Genomic DNA, 18,704 nt, shown 5'->3' on the forward strand with positions numbered 1-18,704 from the left:
GATTCCCCTCCACAGCCCCAGGTTACCTGCGTGAGTCCCGGTCAATACCACTACAGGCCGGACATCTGCCGTGCCAGCCCGGGACCCACAGACTGCCGGAGAACCGCTCACCCTTCACACAGACGGGCAGAGCACAGGACCCAGCCGCGACAGCCGTACCAGCCCGGGCAGAAGTATATCCTGTGGAGGGTGAGTGGTGCTGTGCACCGACCATCATTACAAGCGCTACAGTAACACAGCGCTGTTTAAGACATTCTGCTACCTGGCACTAGCACACCAGTGAACTGTATCTAAAACTGCACCACCAATAAACTGAATACAAAGTATACAAATACATAAACTGTATCAACTACAGATATAGTAAAATATGAAGACTGGTGAACCACAATATTAAGGGATCAAGTGCAATGGACAAACTGACACTTTTGTGATACTTTTGAGTATTTTATTACTTTATTGCTAATATTTTATTCATTTTTTATCATATCCCATTTCATAATAAGTTTACTGCCGTTCACCCCACGCAAGGGCCCTGCTGAAGGTGACGACATATTATTCATTAATAAATTGTGATATACATTTCATCTCTCATTTCCTATCTATTCTTTATCTATAGTACTTTAGAGGACTGGTTAATATAGATATTACATTTATATCACATACACTCTTCAACATTGTAGATATGTCTAATTGTGTAGAAGAGAGTTCTACATTGTTAGGATAGGGGAGGTCAACAATGTTGGTGATGATGGAGAGGGAGCTCCCACTGAGAAGCCGCTCAACCAGGGGGATATCTGGGTTGGGAACTTGGCTAATATGTCCAGATGGGAGGGCAGCATTCTCTCCTTAATGTGGTCAAATTGAACAATGTATTCCTAGTGTAGGATACAGGAATATAGGGCTCACTATATAGTGAAAGTTAGATGGAATGCTCTAGAAAGAACAAAGCTAGTGATGGGGAAAATAAAAAGCTCTCCAGAAACAGACCAGGGGGAATTTCCACCTTAAAGGGGTATTCCAGGCAAAAACCTTTGTCCCCTATCCAAAGGATAGGGGATAAGATGTCTGATCGCGGGGGGCCTGCTGCTGAGACCCCCCGCGATCTCCCTGTAGCACTCGCATTCTATGCGGGTGCTGAATCTCAAGTTTCGGAAACCTCTGGGTTTCCGGGACTGGGACCGTGATGTGAATGGAGGGGGCGTGGCGTGGCGTGACATCACGTCCCCAGTCCCGGAAACCTGGAGCTTTCTGAAACCAGAGATTCAGCACCCTCATAGAATGCGGGTGCTACAGGGAGATCGCGGGGGTCTCGGCAGCGGGCCTCCCGCGATCAGAGACCTTATCCCTTATCCTTTGTATAGGGGATAAAATATTTTTGCCCGGAATACCCCTTTTAATCCCCATGCATGCCTCTTTAGATGAGTAGGATGGGCTAATTTTAGCTATTTATTTTCCTCCACACTTTGGCCTCATCACCAGCGAGCAAGCAGTATTGGCATGTGTAGGGATTCATGTTGCTGACAAGGGGATTAGTCACACACATTTGTTAAAATCCTCATACTTTTTCAAGAGCGATATGAAAGGAAATGCTCAACACAGTGGTGTAAAGGCCCCCATATGCATTAGGAAAAAAGTGTAAACTCATTTTGGCAAAACCAGCCAACTGTCTTTTAAGTGTATGGGAGCCTCCTCTGATTGGACAGTTGAGAACCAACACAAAAAACTTTTGTGTGTATGGAGGGCTCTGGGGGGGGGGGGGGGGGGGGACGGGACGGGATGTGAGGTGAGTAGTTACTAAAACAGACATGTAAGGAAAGCAGTTTGTCCTCGCTCTCAAATTTACATTTTACTTTTGACGTATTGTTCCCTATCAACTTTGATGCATATTCAGCAGAGAAAATCTGCAACAAAGTGCAGGACAATACATGTGAATGGTGTTTTACAACACCATGATAATTTTGCAGGTTTGTTTGCTACTCCACACTGTGCATTGCATGAACACTTGCTGATTTCTTCGGCCAATTCTGAACTTGCCCTTTTTTTATAGGTATTTATTCTTGTTTTTACTCTTTATTCTGCAGGATCTAGGTCTCACCACAGTTTGGGATGATCAGCTGTCTTACTTACTGTCTCCCGCCCTTGCTGCATATGAAATAGAACGTACCACAGGGATCTCAGCAGGAAATGAAGAGTTTCAGGATGCTATCAGGAGAGCAGTACCCGATGGGCACACTTTTAAAGGATTTCCCATTCACTTTGTTCACCGAAACGCAAGAAGGGCATTTGCTACTTGCCTGCGGTAATACTCCTTGTCTCCCCCTCCCTCACTACTATTAAACAGTTGACAGTAATACTGTACATCTATGCAAGGGGTTTAACACAGATACACATGCCTAAAGATGTTTTAACCAGTCAAATGAGCATTTGCTTGTTTGTTGGCTGGTCGCTGGCCCTTTTACACAGGGTGATAATTGCCCCAAGTAACAGGGCCCTTACAGACCCTTTTAATAGCATTCAAGAGCCAGCAACAGTATTGGGTCTTCAAAAGTAATATAATGTTTAATTACATGTAACACAAGCCTGCAACATTATACCTGATACTTCCTTGCTACTGTAGTTAAAGGGGTTGTTTGACCATTAACATTAATTCCCTATCCATGGAATATGAGACAAATGTACTATGATATGTGGTCTGAACTTAGGGGACCCCTTGTGATTTTGAGAACAGGGTCCAAATTCTTCAATTTGAATGGAGCTGTAATGTATCACTTACCTAAAGAAAAGATGACTGGATACACTGTAGAAAAAAGGCAATCTGGTGTAGACAGTGTGATGTCCTGGACAATGTTGTAGTGGGAAATCTTGGGTCCTGACATTAATGTAGATGTTACTGTGACACGTAGAGTACCACTTACCTAAACGTTGTAGCAGACCAAGTGCACCCCTTCATGGCAGTGTTATCCTTTAATGTCAGTAGGATAATGCTCTCTACTAGACTAAAAAGTGTTCAAGAATGGTTTAAAGAACATGACATGGTCCAGTTTACCAGGTTTAAACCGTTATCACCAGCGTAGAACGGGTTAAACCTGGTAGGGTTAGGGCAGCCAGGACACACGGCTAATGCAGGGTATCGGCGATCGGGCTGATACCCAGCATTAACCCTTTAGACGCCGCGATCAAAGTTGATCGCGGCGTGTAAAACTAAACTAAAAGTGTCCCGGCAGCTCAGTCGCGATGTCCCGATCAACTGAGAGGACGACGGGAGGATCCCTACCTGCCTCTCCGTGGTCCGATCAGCGACCTGCTGCTCCATGCCTTTCCAGCAGGCAGGAGCAGCAGAGCCCCGAGAACACTGATCAGCGCTATGCTATGACATACCGCTGATCAGTGGCTGAGATCAATGTACTGAATGTTAAAGCCCCTAATAAAAGTCCAAATCACCCCCCTTTTCCCATTTATATAAATATAAACGTGTTATTGCCGTGTGCGTAAATGTCCGATCTATAAAGATATATTGTTAATTAAACCACACGGGCAATGGTCTACACGTAAAAAAAAAAATTCCAAAGTCCAAAATACCGTATTTTTGGTCACTTTTATATATGAATAAAAAGTCCTATCAAAACAAGAATGGTACTGCTAAAAACTGACCATGGCACAAAAAATGAACCCACATATAGCCTGTATCTGGGGAAAAAAGCATTAAAATAAAATAAATATTTGAAAGTACTAAAATTAAAATAAAACCCATATAAATTGAGTATCCTTGTAACCGTATGGACCTCCAGAATAAAAATAAGGTGTCATTTTTCCAGAAAAGTGCACTGTGTAGAAACAGGAGCCCCCAAAAGTGAATTGTTTGTTTTCACCCCACAAATATATATATATATTTTTTTTTTTTTTTTTTTTACATTTCGACGCAGATTTTATTATAAAATAAGTTATGTCATTACAAAGTACAATTTGTGACCCAAAAAACAAGCCCTTATATGGGTCTGTAGGTGAAAAATTTTAAGAGTTATGATTCTTAGAAGGGAAGGAGGAAAAAATGAAAATTTTCTATGTCCTTAAGGTGAAAATGGTCCTTAAGGGGTTAACTCCTGAGAGCAGCGGGAGATTAGGGAGGAAAACAAGTGGCTCAGAAGTTGGTGTATGAAGGAGGGGTTTGGGTTTGTGAAGAACTTTTCAGACTTTTCTGTCTGCTACAGGCTCTATGGTAGCGAAGGGCTGCACCTCAATGGGAAGGGTGCAGCTGTGCTTGGGGAGAAGAATTAACCCTCAGAACATGAGCAAGGAGACAGTAAGGTTCAAACATTCTGTAAAGACATAAAAACATATTGTACCAATAGGAGCTAGTAGCCCCCTCTGGTCAGGTCCTGCGCCATTTGGGGCATGAACGCTGTATCGGCTTTCCCATAGATACATGGATGGCTTGTTGGCCCCTGCTTCATGCTGTGGTCGACGGTAATCAGCGCACAGGGCAGAGGCTGCTGCTCCATGCATGGAAGGTGCCAGGCAGGAAGTTGCGGGTGGTCCCAGCAGTCAGAAACCCCTTTGATTAAACAATTATCCTCTATTCTGTAGATAGGGATAAGATATTCTATATTGGAGTTCCCCTTAAACTGGACCTTGCTTCCTAGGTGGCAAACAAATCTGTCACATGAAAATGAGCAGGTCATATGCAGGAGCCCACTATCTAAATGTTTTTTTGTATATTATTTGCTTGAACTTACATGCAAACTTGAATTGTTTCTTTGTTGTATATACGTATTTCTTTTGTTTTTTGCCTAGATCCCCTTTCTGTGATGAGATTGTTGGCTGTCGTGGAGATCAGTTGCGGCTTGCTGTTCGTGTACGAGTTTTCACTTACCCTGAATCAGCATGCGCCGTGTGGATAATGTTTGCCTGTAAATATCGCTCTGTGTTATGACACATACCTATTTCATCTGTATAATAATACCTTTAAATCGCATTCACAAACTGTGTACAAAAAATTGTATCCTGTAATTGTTTTTTTTTTATTGTTTTTTTATACAGTTTTATTTATAAGATGTATATTTTCTTACAGTGGATCTATCTTTATATAATAAACTATATTGGAAGTGCAAGTCTTTCTCACAGAAATAATGATCATAGGAGAGTCGTCAGATTGGATTCTCAAAGAAAAATAAATAAATCTTTTTGTAAAAACTTACTTGCCTCACCCAGTGGCTACTGATCTCTAATTTATGGTCCTGTTCATCTTATAGAAAATGGCTGGAAATACCTGCCGTGATGAAGTGTTCCTTTTTAATATTGAGTGGACAAGACACTTATTCTTAAAACTCACCCTAGTCCACTTGTGGTTTTCTACTAGCAGAATTTCCACAGCAGAAAATCTGCTAGTGAATTATCTTGCTTCCAAATCTGCTGTCGATAACCTAGAGCCGATAAATTCAACTGCATTCCAACTTGCACATTCTCAATGCAAACTTTAGCTTTCTTTTTAAAAACTAAATCAATATACATTTATAAAGTTGCATACTATTGTATAAAACACATTAATGCAAAATGGTGTTTCTCGATCATCTCCATTGGGGGGACACAGACCTTGGGTATATGCTGTTGTTGCTAGGAGACTTGACACTAAGGAAACCAAAAAAAGTCTGCTCTTCCCAGCAGGATATACCCGCCTACAGAGCCTAAGGTAATCAGTTTTAGCTGTGTGTCTGCAGGAGATGGACACTGGTCTGGGGTTCTCCCCAGACCTGGTCTAAACATTTTTTATTTTTCCAGATTAGGGACGTTTAGTTTATTTCCTTTTATTCTCCTTTTTTCAGGTGGGGACTCGGGAACATAGTGTTCACTGTTTCCCCATTTGCGATTGAGGGGGCACAGACATCGTGGATGTACTGTCAACCCCCTCTCGCCAACGGTCAGCGCCTGGGGTTGTACCTCATGGGTCCGGGTCCCCTACTTAATCAGGAAGACTTCATTAGGTAAGTTCTTCTGACTAAGGTGAGTATTGCCCCCCCTTTTCTTACAGGTTTTGGGGACTTGCAACCTTTGGAGACCCCCTGTTTTAGTCCCACTCCTCTTTATTATCATCTAGACTGTGTGGACTTCTGAGGTGGATCTGCTCATCCTCCTCTCTTACTCTAGGCAGGGGCTCCCTACCACTTTATTGGGGAACTGGGGGGGGGGGGGGGGGGTGGTGGTCAGTGGTGTAGGACTGTCTTAGCACCTCTCTGGGCGCCAGTGTTTTAACATTGGCAGTTCTGTCTTTTTCTTCAGCAGCCGTGGCTGCCGTCTCACTCTGGCTATTCTTCTGTGCTCCGGCCGCATCGTGTGCCGATGCATTCAGGGCACAGTTTACTTTCACTTTCTCAGCAGTAAGCTGCCGGCGGCGCTTTCGCCCGCTCCCTTCCCCCTGCACTCGCATATGTGACGGGGATTGAGAGTGGGTGCCATTTCCACGCCGACATCATTCCTCTCCCGGCGGGGTTCGCGCCCTGTGGGTTCAGATGCGCGAACCACTACAGCCAATGGGAGCAGGTAGGAGCTTTTGGACCAATCGGAGGCTCCCCAGTCTAACCCGGCCCCTCTCTTCTCATTGGTCATGCTGCCCCTGCTTCTCTCTCTCTCTTTCTAAAGAACTTCTCCTCACAGCGGCTGCCTGGTGGGGGACACAGACGCTGGTGAGACTGTTTGTTTGTTTTATTTTAAACATGTCCGAGCCCAGAACTGTTCCTGGGGCCCTGGTCACCTACTATTCTTGCAAGGGCTGCAACTCTAAAATGCTTGGGTCTGCTGAACCCACCTGTTCCGCCTGCACCACTGCACCTCCTGACCCCCCTGGTATTCCTACTTGGGATGCTCCCTCAGACCCAGTAGGCTCTAGGCAGTCACCCGTTCCGTGGTGACTGCCTAGAGAGGTCCTTCTTACACCGTTCCTCAAGGGAGACTCGCTCTCCCTCACCCTATGTTAAATGCTCTCACAAGCGTAATAGGGGTCATTCCTCTGACTCCTCTCTGGAGTCTTTGTACAGACGTAGGCGCTCCCCTCATGGGCATCGTCCCTCTGCTACGTCTTCCCACAAGCGTCCCACCTCTAGAAGACACTCCCCGAGTCGCCATTCTGAGTCCCCAGAACGGCACACCAGGTCAGTGTCTCCTCCTTCTAAAGCTGCGTCCACCCGTTCCCACTCCCCTGGAGAACTAGTTGATAAGGCTTCTGCCTCTGATTCAGAGAACCGCACAGACGCTGTCCCAGAAGTTTCCTTTCATCGTGCCCGTCCGGCACCCAAGATGTTCAGCTCCCATGCTGAATTTGAAGCCTTGCTGGAGTCTGCCTGGAGGCATCCTGACAAAAGGTTTAAAGAAACAAAGAAGGTTCAAGCACGTTATCCCTTCGCTAAGGACCTCATTGCCCGGTGGACTTGTCCTACGGTGGACCCACCAGTCTCCCGTCTATCTAAGGCTACTACCCTGCCTTTGCCCGATGCTGCTTCTTTTAAGGATCCAGCGGACAAAAGGGTGTAGACCTTGGCAAAATTTGCCTTTGAAGCTGCGGGTTCATCTCTTCTCCCTGCTTTTTCCTCTGCCTGGGTTCCCAAGGCCCTTACGATCTGGGTTTCCCGACTCCATCAGGGCATTTCTTCTGGGGCTTCCTCGGAAGGACTGGCCGACTTAATTGTCCTGCTTTCTAAAGCTGGAGATTTTCTATGTTCTGCTTCCATGCAGTCTGCCCGCTGTGCTGCCTTTGCCACAGGTAACCTAGTGGCTCTCCGTAGATCCGCGTGGCTCAAAGCCTGGAATGTGGACGCAGCCTCCAAAAAATCTCTCACTGAGCTTCCATTTACTGGCTCTCGGCTTTTTGGTGAGCGTCTAGATGAGATCATCTCGGAAGCCACAGGAAGGAAGAGTTCATTATTACCTCAAAATAAGGCCCGCAGTACTACTTCCCGCCACAAATCTACCTCCTTTCGGACCTTCGGGGTCACGAAGTGGGCAAGGCAGGCGCCTTCTCGGGACATAAAGGCTCCCTTCTTCCAAACCTGCCCATCCTGGATATCTGACCTGCAAACCCACCTCTGCCTGAAGGGACGCCCCCACCCGCAGATTTTTCTCGGGTGGGAGGTCGTCTTATGCTCTTCCGGGACGTCTGGACCACGCATGTACAGGACTCCTGGGTGTGGTATCCAGAGATGTGGTATCCAACGGTTACCGGATCGGGTTTGCCTCTCTTCCAAGGGATCGGTTTTTCCTTTCTCGAGCCCCACGGTCTCCCTTTCTGGCAAAGGCCTATCGGGGTGTACTTCAGTCCCTACTCAAGGAACATTTTCAAGGTTTTTATTCCAACCTCTTTGTAGTTTCCAAGAAAGGGGGTTCCGTACGCCCCATCTTGGATCTAAAGCACCTCAACCGGCATCTCCTCCTGCGCCACTTCCGAATGGAGTCTCTCCGTTCGGTCGTGGCGACCATGGATCAGGGGCACCTACCTCCACGTTCCGATTTTTTTTCTGGAACACCAGCGGTTCCTCCGCTTTACTGTCCCGGAGGGACATTTCCAGTTTGTGGCTCTCCCCTTCGGCCTAGCCACAGCTCAGAGGGTATCCACCAAGGTCCTTGCGCCGGTGATTGGCCTGCTACGGACGAGGGGGGTCTCAGTGATTCCTTACTTGGACGACCTTCTGATCAAGGCTCCGTCCAGAGACCAGAATCTAGAGAGTCTCACCTTCACTCTTCAGGCCCTGTCTCGCTTCAGTTGGTTGGTCCATCGGGACAAGTCCAACCTATCCCCCACTCGGTCCTTGGCTTTTCTGGGACTTCAGTTCGACACCCAGCCTGCCCGGGTTCGCCTCCCGCCGGACAAGTGGCTGACCCTTCTGTCGGGGGTTCGTATACTCAGAAACCCCTCCCCTGTGTCCATTCGCTTTTGCATGGAAGTCCTGGGTCGGAAGGTGGTGGCCATGGAGGCCGTTCCCTTCGCTCAGTTTCATTTTCCACCCCTTCAACTCGCGATTCTATCCTGGTGGGACAGGTCTCCCTTGTCCCTCGATCGCAAGATTGTACTTCCTCGGACATCTCGCCGCTCCTTTCTGTGGTGGCTCCGCTCCCCCCTACTTCAGGGGCGCTCCTTTCTGCCCCTCCATTGTCATGACGGATGCCAGCCTTTCGGGTTGGGGGGGGGGGGGGGGGGGGGTTTCCGAGACCGGACAGCCCAGGACCTTTGGTCTCCCAGAGAGACGCTCTTCCCGATCAACATCTTGGAACTGAGGGCATTCTATCTTTGCCTGTTACATTGGGAGATCCTTCTTCAGGGCTGCCCAGTTCGCGTCCAGTTGGAAAACTCCACTGCGGTGGCGTACATCAATCGCCAGGGAGGCACTCGCAGCTTGGCGGCGATGGACGAAGTTTCCAAGATTTTTCTCTGGGTGGAATTCAGGGTTCCAGCCATCTCGGCAATTCACATCCCAGGCGTAAACAGTTGGGAAGTGGACTTCCTAAGCTGGTCCTCTCCTGACCCCGGCGAGTCGTCCCTTCATCCGGAGGTATTTGCAGAGATCTGCGACCTCTGGGGAACTCCAGATGTGGACCTCTTTGCATCCTGCCACAACCAGAAGGTTCCCCTCTGTGTCGAAGTCCCGGGACCCCCGTGCTCTGGCAGCGGATGCACTGGTGATTCCTTGGTCGGGTTTCGCACTACCTTATCTGTTCCCTCCTCTTCCTCTCCTTCCCAGGGTCCTGAGGAAGCTCAAAGCGGAGAGCATTCCCGCCATTCTGGTGGCTCTAGATTGGCCTCGGAGGGCGTGGTATGCCGACGTCGTCCGGCTCCTGGACGACATTCCACTGCGCCTTCCGCTTCATCCAGACCTTCTCTCTCGGGGTCCCCTGTGCCACCCCAATTTACCGTTGCTGCATTTGACAGTGTGGCGGTTGAGACCGCGGTACTAAGGGCCCGTGGCTTCTCAACACAGGTGATTCGCACCATGCTCAAGGCGCGCAAGCCCTCTTCCGCGAAGATATACCACCATACCTGGCGGTCTTATTTTCGTTGGTGTGAATCTCAATCTCTTTCTCCAGTGGTGTTCTCCCTTACCCGACTCCTTTAATTTTTGCAGTCAGGGCTGGAACAGCAATGAGCTCTCAGCTCTTTAAATGGTCAAGTTTCGGCCCTTTCCATTCTTTTCCAACGCCCTCTGGCATCTGATTCTCATGTTCGGACCTTCCTTCAAGGAGTGGCCCACGCGGCTCCTCCTTACAGGTCTCCTACACCTCCTTGGGATCTGAGTTTGGTCCTTGGTGCCCTACAGGGAGCACCCTTTGAACCCCTCAGGGAGGTTTCCCTTCGTCTCCTTTCCTGGAAGGTGATGTTCCTTATGGCAATTACCTCCATCAGACGGGTTTCGGAGTTGGCAGCTCTTTCTTGCCGCTCTCCCTTTCTAATTGTCTATTAGGACAAGGTTGTTTTTAGTCCGGTTCCTTCTTTTTTACCTAAGGTGGTTACTGCCTTCCACCTCAATGAGGATATCGTTGTCCTGCTCCATCTCATCCCGGGGAGCGTTCGCTTCATAAACTTGATGTGGTACGAGCGGTGCGTACCTACCTCTCTGTTACGTCTTCTTTTCGTACAATGTGATTCCTTTTTTTTTTTGTTCTTACGGACGGTCACCATAAGGGTCCACCTGCTTCGAAGGCAACCATTTTGCTGTGGATCAGGTCTGCCATTTCAGAAGCTTACTGTTGCAGGGGGAAGACCCCCTCCTTTCAGGGTTTCAGCTCACTCCACGTGTTCTGTCGGAGCTTCCTGGGCTCTCCATAACAGGGCTTCAGCCTCTCAAGTCTGTAAGGCGGCTACCTGGTCATCCTTGCATACTTTTACTAAGTTCTACCAGGTTCATAACTTTGCATCTGCGGATGCTAGTCTGGGCCGTAAGGTGTTGCAGGCGGTGGTGGCCCAGCCTGCCCCTTGATTGTTTTCTGTGCCCACCCTAGGGACGGCTTTGGTACGTCCCAAGGTCTGTGTCCCCCAATGGAGCCTTTTGCGACCTTTTGGTTACCTGTCCGAGGGTGTGTTCAGTTAATTTTTTGTTCTGGTTACCTCGGACTGGTTTTGGTTTTCTGCCTCTCGGTCCTCTCCTACTGCTTGGGGACTATACTGATTACCTCAGGCTCTGTAGGCGGGTATATCCTGCTGGGAGGAGCCGACTTTTTTGGTTTCCTTTAGTGTCAAGTCTCCTAGCAACAACAGCATATCCCCAAGGTCTGTGTCCCTCAATGGATCCTCTGAGAAAAGGATTTTACGGTAAGAAAAAGCATTTAGCTGTCCGGGCATGCTGGGAGTTGTAGTTTAGCAACATCTGGAGGTCCGCAGGTTGAAGACCACTGGTGTATATAGATGTGCGTTGTGTATGTCCAACTAAATTTATGTGCGTTGTGTATTTTCCTACTAAATTTATGTACATGTCTGGCATTTTGAGAAGCTGTTCCTGTGCAATCATAGTGAAAGGGATGGTGGTGACTCCCAGGTAACCTTCCATTGTAACAGAGATCAGACAGAACTGAAATCCTAGTCATATAACACCCAAGCTAGATGCTGTAGTCAATAGCTACTGAGGCATCGATTAGTTTAGGCAGTGGAAGGGTCTCCCGTGAAATGCTCTCACCTCTTTAGATCCTAAAATAGGAAAAATCCTTGTGAAGTAGATAAGCAATGTAAGAAAAGAAAAAAAAACATTTACTGCTGTATGGTGTGATAGAATCCGCAGGAACGTCCATCACATTCGGGAAGAAAGGAAAAATTATCCAGACACCATACCTGGTGTGAACAGATTCAATCAAAGAATGAAAAGTCTCTCCCACTCCCAAGGGGAGGAGGGGGATAAAATTCTAACTTTTATTATTACATGACTTGATAAGACAGTGGCAGGCAGAAAAGTCTCCTTCAGAAATGTTAAGATTAATAGGAGTAAAATGACCCTACCATCTCTCCACTATTTGAGCTTGTGTGTAACCCTTTCCAGGGTGGAGTTCTGCTTGCAGCAGAGTCCCATTTGTTTTCAATAGGATCCTGATGCAATACCGCCCCAGCAGCATTCTGTTGGCAAAAAGTACATCTCCCCACAACGAATAAACATTAATTCTTTCTATGGAGATGGTAATGTCTGCACGGTCCTATCACTGAAGTATTTGGTGGCATCCATTGCACGCTGACATTCACCCACTGTAATTCCGCCGTAGTGTGGACAAACCCTAAGGACTCTTTCACGCTGCAGAATTTCCTTTACGTCTTCATGGTAAAACCATGGCACACAAGTAATTTCAAGCAGATTTAGGGTAGGGTCACACGTAGCACATCTGCCGTGGATTTCACGCTGCAGGTGCGCCAATGACCATCACTAGCGTGAGCTCACTGCTGTGCCCGTGTGTCTGCTCCTAGCAGCAATCCTCTGCTACGGGCAGACACATAGGGATCTGAGAGTGTGTAGTAAACTAAGTGCGCATGCACAGTTCACTCTCAGACATTGCGGCCGCTCTTGGCCTAGCTCAGGGAGTGACGGCAATGTCTGTGAGTAAACTGCACATGCGTGCGCAGTTTACTACAGACATGCAGGGCACAGCAGAGGCTCATTCTAGTAACTCTCAACAGTGCATCGGCAGCGTGAACTACACTGTGGATACGCTACATGTGACCCTAACCTAATGCAGGATTTCCATATGGAAATTCTACCAGACATCCTTGCGGGCTCTCTGGATGAGGATTATTTTGTGCCACGACATTTAACATGCCAAATCTGGAGGCAGAAAATAATCTGTCAGGGCCTTCTATTGACATCAATGGGGCTTTGTTCTTTATAATGTGGATTCCAAGCAGATTTTCTACATGGAAATTCTTCTTGTGTGCCATGGTTTTTGCATGGAGAAATAGAAAGGGCCCTAAGGCTGAGAAAGCAGAAAAGGCTCAAATTAAGTATTCCTAACCATGTTACCGGTTATTTTCTCCTTTTAGGGTAGGGTCATGTGTGCATATTTTATGCAGTGCATTTGGCTACCCATTGACTTCAAGGGGAAGGAAAATACACAGCAGCAAAATACGGCATGTTTGACCCTACCCTTAAAGAACCGAATTTTCTAAAAGGAGTCTACCACCACTTTTGACTATGTCCTCAATGGCTGCTGCTGTATACATACGGAAGCTGATCCGTGGCTCACGCCGGTCATCACCGTTCAGGCAGATGTCCAGCATTAACCCTTTAGACACTGCAATTAAAGTTAATTGCAGCATCTAAAATGCTGAAAATCAAGTGCCGGTAGCTCAGTGGAGCTGATCGGACACCCGCGGCAAAATTGTGAGGTCCCCATCAGCTGAGAGGATGGTGGGAGGGCCCTTACCTGCCTTCTCGACATCCAGTGGGGCACTGGAGCACCACTAACTCTGATCAATGCTGTTCTATGGAACACCATTGTTCAGTGTTTGCAATATAAAGATTGCACATAATAGTACCCTATGAGGACTAAAAAATAGTGAAAAAAAGTTATACAATGGGAATTAACCCCTTCCCTAATAATTTTAAATCACCCCACTTCACATTTTGTAAATAAAAAATAAACAAAAATACACAAACACTTGTGGCATCGCCGTGGATGTAAATTTACAAACTATCAAAATATATAATTAATTAAACCACATAATCTGTGGCATACATGTAAAAAATACCAAAGTCTAGCATTGCATATTTTTGACGTCTTGAATTCTCGAATTGATGTCTTGAATTCTTACATCTGCAACTCATGGAAGAATTGGTCACCGGTTCCAAATATGAAGTGGATGCTTTTATGACATTTGGAGGCCCTGGCTGGCATTCAACTTCACTCCTGCTTTTTCCACCTCCTCAGGGGCATGAGGTATACCTGATCTCCTCTCTGGCCTTGCTACCCCCACCCTTCATGGTCTGATTTCTATCCTCCGGCATGGTTTGTTTGTTGTTCCTTGTTTTATTTTTCATTGTTTTTCTGACTGCTTCTTTATGTCATTACCACATTGCCTATTACAGGTTGCAGAGCTTATTTATCACTGATTTTCTTCCTCCTGGACGCTCCTTTGTGCAGTCCCTGTTTGTACATCCCCACCCTTTTTCTTTTTTCTGTACCCACCCCTATCCTTTTGTTCTACTTTACATTCAATAAACTTTTAAAATAACAAAAAATGCTTATATTCTGTAAATAAACAAAAAATGAAGTGACCGTTACAATTTAAGCCAAGCCACTTTCTTCAGGAGCAAAATAACAGGTAAATTATTTACTTCATATTGATCTCATGAAACGTGTTGAGATTGTTCATATCCACAGGTTTGTGACTTGCATCTCCAGTCCTGTTATTAATCCAACTATATATATTGCCAGATGACTCACTTTCTAATTATTAGGTTTTTACATGGAGTAGAGAACTAAAAATACTGCAGTTTTAACCTTTCCATGTCTTATACATATTGTACTTTTTTGAACTGTCTGAATTTCACAATTTTTCTTTTTAACTGTTAGTTACTATATAAAATTGAAGCTTTGTGTAACATTTCTCACTTGTTGATGCCTGTATGCTCTACATGCCATATGTACTTTAAATTAAATTGTGGTAATTGCAATTACTAAGATCTCCGTGTCTATATAGAAGGTACCAGAATTTTATAATGTTGTTTGGATCTTAGAACATCCTCCAGACTCGAAACTACATATAGAATTTGCTATGAGTTTTTATAATGCACCTTTTTAGACCTGATCTGTGGGAAGTTATAGAGAACAGTCTCAGAACCTGGCATCACTTTTGGACCAATAGTAATCTGGGTGGTTCCCTGTGTTCTCTGCACCCCGCCTGCTTTGATTAATAGATCTTTTCCTGTTTGGGCATAGGGAGAGATCCATTAATAAAGGCCAGTGGGGCAGATGTAAGCCACCAATGATTTCCTTTCCCTAGTGACGTGGTTCAGGCAGCATGAGGCTAGGTTTCCAAACAGGTTTCTTTTTTTCTGGTGATTTTTGATCCAAAGTCAAAAGTGGATTCAGTAGAAAGCAGAAGTACAATACACTATATATATATATATATATATATATATATATATATATATATATATATATAATTTGAATACACTTCTGGCTTTGTTTCAAAAACAACAGTGGCGGTTTGCAAAAGAAAAAACGTGTGTGGAAACCTAGCGTGATAGTGATAACAGGTTTCCTTTAAAGGGGTTGTCAGGCTATTTCTTATTGTGGCAGTTCTGACACTGCCCATCTCTATTTGCTGATACCAGGTCTTAACACATAGGAAACGGCTGGAAATGCCTGCTCAGCCAATCACTGACTGAGACTGGTCACCTCTGTGGCTAGTGATTGGCAATGAGTGGGCATTTCCTTTGTGTCAAGACCTTGTACCAGTGGTGGTAACTAGCAGGAAACTTGACAGAACAGCAGAGAAAGGAAAGGTGGAAGCTCCATTGCTGATACCAGACAGACCCCATTCAAGTCAATTGGATCCGTCAGGACCTAGCACTGTCAGTTGTGCTCCGGCTTCTTCTGGGTCCGTGTGGCAGCAAATAAAAAAAGAGTTTAATGGACCCTGAATGGGTCAGCGCACAAGAGCAGTGTGAACCTAGCCTAAAGCTCATAACAAAAAGATGTGTGCACTTACTGCTGGTAATCTAACAGATGGCAACCTTCCCATATTGCTTTAATTTTTCTCTTGGATTTTAACATGAAGACTAAAATTATTTTGTCACTAAAGACCAGTGCAAGAAACAAGCGCGTTCCTCCCCAACAGCTGTACAAGAAACTATAACAGATACATCTAGTGCTAAATTGTGCTAAACATGCAGATTAAATACATAACGTGGCCATGAATACAAAGGTGTACAGCAAATTTTACCCTCTCTAGCTCAGTAACAGGCCAACCAACCATAGTTTATGCTTCCTATGAGATCATGAGTTCAGCAAAGACACAACTATTCAATAGGATACATGCTTGTGTAACAGCGGTTACCAAAGGTTTTTGGTTCACAACTCCCTGGGGGACATGTATGAAAGATTTTACCCCTGTTTTGTGTGTATTTTTTTGCGCAAAATTTTGCTCAAGCCCTTTTTTTTGCGCATTTTTTGCGCAGGTTTTGGTAGAGCATGTCCTCCAGATGTGGCTGAATTGGGGTACCTTGGAGTGACATCTATAGTACGCATGGATTAAATAACTGCGTACTTTTTCTTTACACCAAAAATTTTGCCGCAAGAGCTGGTTTTTTTTGCGAAAATATAAGCCATCTTGGACTTAACGTAGCAAGATGCTCTAAATCATTGATTCTATTTTCCAAAGAGTGGATTGAGGAGATTACTACATTTACCTGCAATTTATGAAGCTCATTGCACTTGATTGATAAATTTAGCTCTTCTGCGCATAATTTAGAATTTGGGTAAAGGGGTAAACTGCTTCTACCATACACAAATAATGATACATGTCCCCCCCGAGTGTATCAGGATTTTTTCAAGACCTAAAAATGCACAGGAGCACTTCCTTGTGAAGAATCCTTCATGTAGATGGCAGTTTGATGGTGTCCTGCCCATTTTTGGAGTTTGGTGTGACATTATGACCAATTAGCTTTTTTTTTTTTCCTCCCTTTTTTGGTTTAGTTCCAATACACACAAAGGGAATAAACATGTGTATAGCAAAACGTGTTACTGCATTCCTTTTCTGTGAGAAATACTTAACTTTCTTGAAAAATGTCAACGGTGCCAACATTTACGGCCATGACTGTATAAGGTAAAAGTGCACCCCTTACCTCTTATTTATATTGTTTTACCTCCTCAAGTCTAAAGGTTTGAAATGGGGGGGGGGCACCATGCAACCCCCCTCCTCCCCAGCATACTTTATACTTAGTCCAGCCACTATTACGATTCAGCTGGCAGACATATCAGTTTTCCTAAAGACATTACCTTCTCAGTCCCAAGGGATCAAGGATTTTATTAGTCATCTCCATTGCAGCCTAGAGTGGTTAAACCAGTGCCACAATGGGACTTCTCCTTGATGTTGAAGCAGTTGTGTTCTCCACCCTTTGAACTTTTGGAAGAGATTGACCTTAAGCATCTGGCCATCTTGTCCAGCTATCATCTCTGCAAAAAACTTTTGGGGAGCTCCCGGTAATGTCACAACCTTCTTGATAGGGTTGTCCTCAGGCTCCTACCATCTTTTATACCCACATGTGCATCTGGTTGTAGGAAGATGCCTTAGGAATCATCTTCTAAAGAACCAGGTTCTTATATATATGATGTGCTACTCCTCTGCTAGTCGAACCTCTCATCAGTTTGCAAGTTTCATATTATCAGGGCTGTATCCACAAATATGTCAGACTGATACCTGGAGCATTTCTTCAGCATGCTGAGATTTTGGAATACTTCCTCTGAGTCTTAAAACACCATAAAAGGGGGGAAAATGCCATGTGAGCCCAGCATTTCATATTTCCCTCTTGACTCTCAGCTAACATCTGGACACAGTGTTTTGGCCCAAAAAACGCCAAACAGCAAGTAAGGCTTTTTCGGGGCATTTCCCCCCCCACATTCTACAGACAGCTGTTTCCACTATGTGCACGGCGCAGCAGAATCCATTAAAAACGATGGTACGATGTCCATTATTAGGGCATCATCAGTCGTCAGACGTAACTCCGTCCTCCCTCAGGTGAAATGGCGTCCCACCTCCTCCCTCGGACCAATCGCTGTCAGTCGTCAGCCGCAAAGCCGTCCTCAGTCATGTGAGACGGCGTCCTGCCTCCTCCCTCACACCAATTGTCGTCCTCCTTCAGCCACAACTCCCTCCTCCCTCATTCGAAACTCCCTCGTCCAAAACGCTGTCATACCTCACGATTCTCCCTCAGACGCAACTTCCTGGCGCATAGCAGAGCCGACGCTGCACAGCATTGTATAGCAGCGTCGAAACTGGGAAACTTGCACGTATACTACAGACACTACATGTGCTACAGTCTGTATAGCAGAGCCGACACTGAATAGCGTGAACAGCAGAACCCGTATAGCAGAGAGCCAACATTGACTTGGTTCTGCTACACAGAAGGAAAGTTTTTCGTCTGAGGGATGAGTTTCGGATGAGAGACTTTAGGATGACAAAGGGAGGAGGGAGTTGCGGCTGACGCTTGACGGAGATTGGCCCGAGGGAGGAGGTGGGACACCGATTCACCTGACGGAGGATGGAGTTACGTCTGACCACTGATGATGTCCTAAAATGGACACCGTACAATGGAACTCTGCTGAATTTTTACTCTAAATTCCACTTGGTAATTTCGCTGTGTGAACATAGCCCAAGGGTTTACCCTTCATAATAAAGTGGTGGAATATAATACTAAGATGTATCTTACTTTCTGATTGGTTATCAGTCCAACTGCCAGGGCCCACAGATACTATGCAGGGGCCACAGCACAGAGGTCTACTTCCCACAGGTGTCAACCTCCCGCCAATCTGATATAAAGACCTATCTGGTGGAACGGCTCGGTAACGCCTGTAAGCTGAAATCTTATTGGTTGTTGAATGAAATGGAACGCGTTATTTCTTCCTGTGTGTACAGCGCTGTATAGTCTATGAAGAGGCGTTATGTATTTATACTGGAATTGACAACCCTGCGCTGACAAGGTGCTGGCTCCTCCTCTGTGACGTCACGCGGCGAGGCGTTCCAGAAGCCT

At 45.8% G+C, this 18,704-nt stretch overlaps 1 protein-coding gene across 2 annotated transcripts in view; it reads left to right on the forward strand.

Moving 5' to 3' along the window:
• CEP76 (centrosomal protein 76) overlaps positions 1 to 5,258 on the forward strand; it is a 55,928-nt gene extending 50,670 nt beyond the window's left edge. Inside the window, exons 11-13 of one of the 2 annotated variants that reach the window (XM_056521523.1) lie at positions 2,082 to 2,299; positions 4,792 to 4,907; positions 5,069 to 5,258. In XM_056521523.1, coding sequence (XP_056377498.1) covers positions 2,082 to 2,299; positions 4,792 to 4,907; positions 5,069 to 5,127 — 393 coding nt within the window. In that variant the 3' untranslated portion in view covers positions 5,128 to 5,258. Of the gene's footprint in view, positions 1 to 2,081; positions 2,300 to 4,791 lie in introns of both variants that reach the window. The other variant, XM_056521524.1, reaches the window with a different exon arrangement.
• Positions 5,259 to 18,704: the final 13,446 nt, after the last annotated feature.

This window comes from Hyla sarda, chromosome 5 (genome assembly GCF_029499605.1).
Source record: "Hyla sarda isolate aHylSar1 chromosome 5, aHylSar1.hap1, whole genome shotgun sequence".
NCBI classification, from domain to species: Eukaryota; Metazoa; Chordata; class Amphibia; order Anura; family Hylidae; genus Hyla; species Hyla sarda.